General features: G+C 49.4%; 1 protein-coding gene across 1 annotated transcript; it reads left to right on the top strand.

Moving 5' to 3' along the window:
- Nucleotides 1–536: 536 nt before the first annotated feature.
- On the top strand, nucleotides 537–7,938 carry LOC144611154 (E3 ubiquitin-protein ligase TRIM39-like). The gene is made up of 6 exons (XM_078430217.1): nucleotides 537–947; nucleotides 1,316–1,411; nucleotides 1,501–1,734; nucleotides 5,614–5,636; nucleotides 5,718–5,836; nucleotides 7,111–7,938. Exons 1-6 carry the CDS (start codon nucleotides 537–539, stop codon nucleotides 7,641–7,643), a joined length of 1,416 nt encoding a protein of 471 aa, XP_078286343.1. The 3' UTR covers nucleotides 7,644–7,938.
- Nucleotides 7,939–9,725: the final 1,787 nt, after the last annotated feature.

Here is a 9,725-nt window from a genome sequence, read left to right as displayed (position 1 = left end):
CAGGGACCTTCTGCATAGGTAAGCCAGTAGAACTCAAGACGACTTTCACCTAGAAGATGAATGTGTTGCACGCAGTAACAAAGTATTCTCTTTCCTACTTCTTATGCAACCAAATCTGAGCGATTGTCGCGCATCTGTCACCTCACAACACAACATTTTCTCCAGGTCTCCGATTTTATTGCAGACTTTATTTTACCAGCAGTCGCTCTAAGTTGACGTTTAACCACCGTTTCACTCTCTACTTTCAGATAACTTAGTATCTTTCCCATTTCGTTTCCGGCCTTCCTTAGACTGCCCGGCGCTTGTCCGTCCGGTTCCTGTCACGTTCAGACTCGTGTAACGTGTTCCCAGCCTCTTGCTGGTGTGTAATCAGTGGCAGATTGCCAGAGGCCCTTCACGCTGAACACCCGCAGCAAAACAACATTATTCAGCACAGAATCAATTCTTCGCGCACTGCAGGGCGTTTAGTTGACAGCTGCAGTTCTGTACGGGTCCGCAGCTCCCGGAAGGCGGAAGGATTTCGAACCGGAGTTAAAATGGCTTCGAAACACCAGATCCAGAGATTAGCCGAAGACGCGATTTGTCCCATTTGCCTGGATTTCTTCATCGATCCGGTTATGCTGGAGTGCGGGCACAACTTCTGCCGCTCTTGTATCACACAGAGTTGGGACTTGGAAGGGAGAAACTCCTGCCCGGTATGTAGAGAAGTGTTTGCAGTCCGCACCCTCAAAGTAAATCGGGCCTTGGCGAATATCGCTGAGACAGCTCGAGCACTGAGCCTGAACACGGGAAGGAAGGAAATTAAACTTCACTGCGAGGAACATCAGGAAGAACTGAAGCTGTTTTGTGAAACCGACAAGAAACTGGTTTGCCAGATTTGCGTCGCTGCGCGGGAACACAAGTCTCACAGTTTCACGTCGATTAAAGAAGCTGTTGAAAGCTACAAGGTAAACGCAAATAGAATTTGATTGTTGATGATTTTTCCTTTCTGCCTTTTGCGGACCGCGCTCCCTCGGCGACTGTTCGGTTCACCCAACCTCCCACCCAAACCAGCCCTTCCCCAGGTACATGCCCCAGCCACCGCTGGAGATGAAACACCTGCCCCTGTACCTTCTCCCTCACGTCCATGCAGGGACTCCAGCAGTCCTTCCATGTGCGACAGCCCGCGGCTCTCTGCTGATACGCTTCCCGACCCGATGAGTTCTCTAGCAGTTTGTGCCTTTTTGTAAACTTTCATGTGCAGTTCCGTGTCTGCAGTTCATTGGTTCCGTCTGGTCTAATTCTTTCACTGACTGAACCTGAATCTCAATCCCAGGAGCAGATTAAAAATTCCTTGGAGATTCTCACAAAAAATAAATCAGCGGTGGGGGAAATGGAACAGCAACAGAAAGAGAAGATTTCTGGAGTCCGGGTAAGGTTTCCAGTTTCCCATCTCTGATCTTGTGCTATTGTCTCAGATTCTAGGCTCGATAATATTGACCTTCACATTTCAATTGACAGAAACAGTCACATAACCTGTCGACCTACATCACATCGGTATTTGCTGAACTGCGCAAGATTCTCAATGAGAAAGAGTGGCTCTTTCTCAAGGATCTCCGGAAAGAAGAGGAGAGCGTTCTAAATCTAATGGAGAATAATCTACGAGCGATTCAAGAGGAGATCAACTCTATTCAAAAGAAACTCTTAAATCTGCAGGAGCGGATGAACCAAACGGACAGTTTGATATTTCTGAAGGTAAGCGGTTACAAATTCAATTTGATTCAATCATAAAATAGTGGGTAACAGTTTTTTGCGATAAAGTTCCCAATAATTCAGGGCTGATTGAAACAAACCAGTCGGTAGGGAAGACGAACACCTCACATTCTGAGCAGACTACAACCCAACGACATGTGCATTGTATTCTCCAGTTACAGGTGAACCTTATCCCCTTCAGACCTCACTGTTCCTTCAACTGTTCCCCACAGACATTTCTTTTCATCCCCAGATCCCGGTCACAATCTTATAGACAATAGACAATAGATAATAGAAAAAAGGTGCAGGAGTAGGCCATTCGGCCCTTCGAGCCAGCACCGCCATTCAATGTGATCATGGCTGATCATTCTCAATCAGTAACCCATTCCTGCTTTCTCCCCATAACCCCTGACTCCGCTATCCTTAAGAGCTCTATCTAGCTCTCTCTTGAATGTGTTCAGATAATTGGCCTCCACTGCCCTCTGAGGCAGAGAATTCCACAGATTCACAACTCTCTGACTAAAAAGGTTTTTCCTCATCTCTGTTCTAAATGGCCTACCCCTTATTCTTAGGCCCCTGGTTCTGGACTCCCACAACATTGGGAACATGTTTCCTGCTTCTAACATGTCCAACCCCTTAATAATCTTATACGTTTCGATAAGATCCCCTCTCATCCTTCTAAATTCCAGTGTATACAAACCTAGTCGCTCTAGTCTTTCAACATATGACAGTCCCGCCATTCCGGGAATTAACCTAGTTGCACGCCCTCAATAGCAAGAATATCCTTCCTCAAATTTGGAGACCAAAACTGCACACAGTACTCCAGGTGCGGTCTCAGTAAAGCCCTGTACAACTGCAGAAGGACCTCTTTGCTCCTATACTCAACTCCTCTCGTTATGAATGCCAACATTCCATTGGCTTTCTTCACTGCCTGCTGTACCTGCATGCTTCCTTTCAGTGACTCATGCACTAAGACACCCAGATCACGTTGTACGTCCCCTTTTCCTAACTTGACACCATTCAAATAATAATCTCCCTTCCTATTCTTACCACCAAAGTGGATAACCTCACACTTATCCACATTAAACTGCATCTTCCATGCTTCCGCCCACTCACACAACCTGTCCAAGTCACCCTGCAACCTCATGGCATCTTCCTCACAGTTCACACTGCCACCTAGCTTTGTATCATCAGCAAATTTGCTAATGGTACTTTTATCCCTTCATCCAAGTCATTGATGTATATTGTAAATAGCTGCGGTCCCAACACCGAGCCTTGCGGCACCCCACTAGTCACTGCCTGCCATTCTCAAAGGGACCCATTTATCCCCACTCTTTGCTTTCTGTCTGTCAACCAACTTCCTATCCATTTCAGTACCCTACCTCCAATACCATGTGCTCTAATTTTGCCCACCAATCTCCTATGTGGGACGTTGTCGAAGGCTTTCTGAAAGTCGAGGTACACCACATCCACCGGCTCTCCCCAGTCAATTTTCCTAGTTACATCCTCAATAAATTCCAGTAGATTAGTCAAGCACGATTTCCCCTTCGTAAATCCATGCTGACTCGGAACGATCCTGTTACTGCGATCCAAATGCTCCGCATTTTCGTCTTTTATAATTGACTCCAGCATCTTCCCCACCACTGATGTCAGACTAACTGGTCTATAATTTCCCGTTTTCTCTCTCCCTCCTTCCTTGAAAAGTGGGATAACATTAGCTACCCTCCAATCCACAGGAACTGACCCGGAATCTATAGAACATTGGAAAATAATCACTAATGCGTCCACAATTTCTAGAGCCACCTCCTTAAGCACCCTGGGATGCAGACCATCAGGCCCTGGGGATTTAACAGCCTTGAGTCCCATCAGTCTACCCAAAACTTTTTCCTGCCTAATGTGGATTTCCTCCAGTTCCTCTGTCACCCTCGGATCTCTGGCCACTAGAACATCTGAGAGATTGTTTGTATCCTCCTCGGTGAAGACAGATCCAAAGTACCGGTGCAACTCTTCTGCCATTTCCTTGTTTCCCATAATAAATCCCCCTGCTTCTGTCTTCAAGGGACCCACATTTGCCTTGAATATTTTTTTCCTCTTCACATACCTAAAAAATCTTTTACTATCCTCCTTTATATTATTGGCTAGTTTAACCTCGTACCTCATCTTTTCTCCCCGTATTGCCTTTTTAGTTATCTTCTGTTGCTCTTCAAAAGACAATAGACAATAGACAATAGACAATAGACAATAGGTGCAGGAGGAGGCCATTCAGCCCTTCGAGCCAGCACCGCCATTCAATGCGATCATGGCTGATCACTCTCAATCAGTACCCCGTTCCTGCCTTCTCCCCATACCCCCTCACTCCGCTATCCTTAAGAGCTCTATCCAGCTCTCTCTTGAAAGCATCCAACGAACTGGCCTCCACTGCTTTCTGAGGCAGAGAATTCCACACCTTCACCACCCTCTGACTGAAAAAGTTCTTCCTCATCTCCGTTCTAAATGGCCTACCCCTTATTCTCAAACTGTGGCCCCTTGTTCTGGACTCCCCCAACATTGGGAACATGTTATCTGCCTCTAATGTGTCCAATCCCCTAATTATCTTATATGTTTCAATAAGATCCCCCCTCATCCTTCTGGATTCCCACTCTTCTTTGCTATGTTATACTTCTTCCCTTTTATTTTTATGTTGTCCTTTACTTCCCTTGTCAGCCACGGGTGCCTCTTACTCCCCTTAGAATCTTTCCTCCTCTTTGGGATAAATTGATCCTGCGACTTCTGCATTGTTCCAATGAATACCTGCCATTGCTGTTCCACAGTCTTCCCTGCTAGGGCCTCCTTCCAGTCAATTTTGGCCAACTCCTGCCTCATGCCTCTGTAATCCCCTTTGCTATACTGTAATACTGCTTCCCCTTCTCCAACCGCTGATCCCCCAACCCTTCCTACTGGGAACCCATCCCTTCCATTGCATTCCCCATTTGTCTTCCTGACCAGATTCCAATTCGGGAGCAAGTTTTCTCCCCTTCGCCATCGGCCGCAGGGATATCCATCAGTCTGTCATATGTCCCTCCTCACTCAAATTCATATATCCCTTGCCAATTATTGTCCCAGTTCCTTCCCCTCCCATCTCTTTACCAGTTCTCTCCCGTCTAATCCAGAAGATTGAAAGAGGCTCCTGTCCAGACGCGTCATGTATACATTTCCCTCCCGAGATGCTGGCTGGCCGAATTATGATTCCACTCTATGCAGCACCTTGTGTCTCAAAATAAATGATTTATTTGTTCTGGGGCCATATTACTGCCTCACTCACATCATCACACCCGATTCAATCGCAGGGCGAGCTGCATTTTTTTTCGGGAAGAGAAGTTGTACTTATCACATTGACCCAGTCATATTTTCCATGTAGTTCAAGCCTGGTCTTTTCTTATTCTGATATGAACATCTCGTCACAAGCTGGTAACGTGATGTCTGTGAAGACAAAGGTTGCTCGACGCTATGGGTCCCCCCTTGCTGACCCACAGGGTGCAAGACGAATCAGGGGGCGCTTGAAGGGGCAATGCAGGATCTTTGGCTAATAGGATAGAAGAAAATTCGAAGGCATGTTATACAGACATTAAACGCAGGAGGGGACAGTGAAGAGAGGGTGACCCGTGTTGGACGAATGAGGTAATTTACGACTGGAATCAGAGAAGGTTGAATCGCCACATCAGTCCTGTATTAACTATACACTTTACATGTAATTAATACATAATACTGCACTGATGGGGCGCCGCGCCAGCATTAAGTGCTGGGATCTGTCGGAAAATTGTAACAATTTAGCTGATATTCCTGCTGTCACGAAGTGGATGCTCAGTGTAAATTAACTGATCTTTCTGATGTTTTATATTTCAGGGGGAAACTCTTCAGAAGACGAGGTGAGACTCTCCGCACTGTTTTGATAATTAACTCAAAAATCGTAGATGCGGGTCTTATAACCAGGTGTGTAATTAATGCAGGATAAGTGATGATGCGCAGGTGCTTTCAGTAGCAGGCGGTGGCCTGGACGTTGGAAAGTTCCATCACCCATTTTTGTTGAACACGGTGATCAGCGAGCTGTCCGGTCGCATTAAGAGAGGTAAAAACATTTTTTTAAAACCGTTAGTGTTCTTTAAGTATTAATTACATGTATAGTATATATTTGCTACTGGACTGGGCAGTTCCCTGAATACAACCACAGTACAAACAACAGATGGACTGTTGGATGAACGTTGTTACGACAGTGAACACTCTGGCGTTGAGATGTACGCGCCGGGGGCAGTTAAACAACAGACCATGTCTGGTGAAAGTAAATCAGTAAATTCTATTCTCTAACCGGTCTTGCTTGTGCCCGCAAAGCTCAGGAAGCAGGTTCTTCCATTTCTAGATTTTGCTCAAAATCCAAGCAGTCGCGTGTTTCCCGTAGTATGCTGGCATCTAAATTATGTTCAGCGTGTTGTCCCTGCTGTTCGATGTTGGTAGAGTTCCACGCGGTCCTGATGCCAATGTGCAGGATGCACAGTCCGCCATTCACGTTCCAGACTCTCCTCCCTGCTCTCCCGCAATCCCGAAACTCCTGCTATTGACTCCATTTATACCTCTCGCTGTCTCGGCAAGGCCAGCAGCATAATCAAGGAAAAGTCGCACCCTGGCCACACCCTTTTCTCCCCTCTCCCATAAGTTAAGAGGTACAGAAGTGTAAAAATGCACACCTCCAGATTCAGGGACAGTTTCTTCCCAACTGTTATCAGGCAACTGGATCATCCTACCACAACCAGAGAGCAGTGCTGAAATACTATCTTCCACGGGGGGGTTCAGCTCTACACAGGGTCGGGACCAGTCGAACCTCGTGCAGCTTCCCGACGGGTTTCAACCCGAGACTGTGAGCTCTGAGGTTAAAGTTCGCAGGCTGCATTGGAACGTCGATCCCAGGCAAGGGATCGCAGGCTCAGATGATAAGTCCACGCCCCCGCTGGGACTCAATGTCGGTCCCAGTCAAGACCTCCAGCTCCGGGATGTTAGGCCGCAGAGCGACCAGAGATACGATCCGGAAAACAATCGCATCTCCGGCAAGCTAAGAGATTGGAAAAAAGGTTTCCTCCGACCCCCTCTCCCATCCCCCACATAAAACAAACCAGAGGCGTCTCCACATCTGGCTGTCCGCATATCTTCTCTCAACTCTGCACAAGTGCAACTCCGCCACGTTGGGAAAGGCTTCTCCTGTCCACCCGGCGTACCTGGGGTGTAACCCCGGGAAATCTCTCTGTTGCCCGCCCGCCTGTGCCCGAGGCCGAGTTGGCCTCTCCCCCGGTCCCGTGGCCGCGCTGCCCGAGTCTCCCCGGGGACTCTCTGATTCTGTGCTTCTCCCCCCAGTCTCCGTCACCCTGGATGTGGAAACAGCGGGACCGCTGCTCGAGGTGTCTGAGGATCGGAAGAGGGTGAGGCGGACCCGGACCCGGAGAGAGCGCCCTGACACCGGGAAGAGGTTTACAGTCAGTGAGTGTGTGCTGGGATCGGAGGGATTCACATCGGGGAGACATTACTGGGAGGTGGAGATGGCGGGGAGTCGGGGCTGGACTATGGGAGTCGCCGCAGAGTCTGTGGAGAGGAAGACACGGATCACACTGAGCCCGGAGACTGGAGTCTGGAGCATCGGGCGGTGGGATGACCAGTTTGTTGCACGCACCTCCCCTCCATTCCATCTCCCCGCCCGTCCCATCCCGGGGAGGGTGGGAGTTTATCTCAGTTACAAGTCCGGGACAGTTTCATTTTATGACGCGGCCACCAAGTCCCATCTCCACACCTTCACTGGGAATAAATTCACGGAGAAACTTTATCCTTTCTTCGCGATCTGGGACGAGGTTCATTGGCTGAGAATCTGCTCCGGTTCCTCTCCGGGTGTGTAAAAAGGTCGGGACCCGGGACCGGCGTCAGGATCAGGGCTTAGGGGCTGTGGGGCAGAAGCCCGATGGACAACAGGTCGGCGCTGAACGGTTCCCATTTAATCCCCTCCCAACTTCCATCCTCAATACTCTGCCTGATGAAGACCAATGTGCCAAAAGCCTTTTTGACCGCCTTATCTACCTGCGACTCGACCTTCAAGGAACCATGCTACCGAACTCGTAGATCCCTCTGCTCCACAACACTCCCCAGAGGACTACCTTTCACTGTGTGGGTCCTGCCCATGTTCAACGTCACAAAATGCAACACCGCTTTACAACATCCAGTCTGCGACCCGCTGGCGCGGACATCACCCGCTGTGGCTCCACTCACGTTTGTAACTCTTCACCTTTAACTTGACGTTCAATAAAGTCTTTAAAAAATAACCCGTGTTTGGGTTCTCTCAGCGTCTCCGCGTCACGGTACAGAGATCTCTTCAAACAGCAGACACAAGGATCCGTGGATGCTGGTTTTACTAAAGGAAAAAGACACACAGAGTGTTGGAGTAACTCAGCGGGTCAGGCAGCATCTGTGGAGAACATGGATAGGTGACGTTTCACGGAGTGCTGGACTAACTCAGCGGGTCAGGCACCATCTGTGGAGAACATGGATAGGTGACGTTTCACGGAGTGCTGGAGTAACTCAGGGGGTCAGGCAGCATCTGTGGAGAACATGGATAGGTGACGTTTCACAGAGTTCTGGAGTAACTCAGCGGGTCAGGCAGCATCTATGGAGAACATAGTTATCCGCGTTCTCCGGAGTTCGTGCCTGAACCGCTGAGTTATTCCAGCAGTTTTGTGTCCTTTTGTCTTTTTATGGTTCGTTTATAGTATTTGATGTAGAGACACAGCACAGAAACAGGCCCATCGGCCCAACGTGTCCGTGCCGATCTGCGATCACCCTGTACAATAATTCTAGCCTACGTACTCGGGAAAATTTGCAATTTTACCGAAACACATTAACCTACAAACCTGCAGGGTGGAAACCGGAGCACCCGGAGAAAACCCACTCCGTCACAGGTACATAATACGTACTGACAGCACCCGTAGTCAGGATTGAACCTGGGTCTTTGGCGCTGTGAGGCAGCAACCCTACCCGCTGCGCCGCTGTGCCGTCCCTGGTTTAGGTTTGGAGATACAACATGGAAGCAGGCCCTGCGGCCCATCGTGTCCACGCCGACCATCGATCATCCCTTCACACACTCGTTCTATGCTATCCTACTCTCATCCTCTCCTAATAGGGGGACATTTACAGAGGGCCGATTAATCCACACGTCTCTGGGGTGTGTGTGGGGGGGTGTAGCACCCGGAGAAACGCCACGCGGTCACGGGAAGAACGTACAAGCTCTGTACAGACAAAACTCGAGGTCGGGATGGAACCCGGGTCTCTGGCGCTTTGAGGTAGCAGCTCTACCCGCTGCGCCGCCCTCGGTGTGGGGCAGCGGACCGCGACCGGGGTCCCGGGTACAGGGCGGGGGGAGGGGAGCTGCGGACGGCTTACTTGTGGAAGCGGGTAAGGGCTGAGTGAGGGAGGGAGGGGTTGGAGCCGCCATATTCTGCTGCTTCTGCGCCTTCACCTTCTGCTCCACGCTCCTCCGCACCCGGTCCTGTGGGCAGAGCGGCCCGTTAGACGGGAACCCCAGACCCCAGACCCCGGGGGAGAGGGGGAGGGGGAGACGGTCTGTCTGCACGGAGTTTATACGTTATCCCCGTGACCTGCGTGGGTTTTCTCCGCGATATTCGGTTTCCTCCCACACTCCAAAGACGTGCAGGTTTGTAATTTAATCGGCTTGTTATGAATGTAATTTGCCGCTAACGTGCGTAGGATAGTGTTAATATGCAGGGATCGGTGATCGGTGCCGACTTGATGGGCCGAAGGCCCTGTTTCCGCGCTGGATCGCTAAACTAAAACACCTCATATTTCGCCTGGGTACCTCATCGCCATGAGGATTGAATTCATAAATTTAAATTTAATTAACAACGACCTTTCTCACCCACCCCTCCTATTTCCATCTTATGCCCCACCGATGCGCTCCAATTTCTCCCACA

Source organism: Rhinoraja longicauda, chromosome 39, assembly GCF_053455715.1.
Source record: "Rhinoraja longicauda isolate Sanriku21f chromosome 39, sRhiLon1.1, whole genome shotgun sequence".
In the NCBI taxonomy this organism is placed as follows: domain Eukaryota; kingdom Metazoa; phylum Chordata; class Chondrichthyes; order Rajiformes; family Arhynchobatidae; genus Rhinoraja; species Rhinoraja longicauda.
This window is presented reverse-complemented; position numbering and strand designations above follow the sequence as displayed.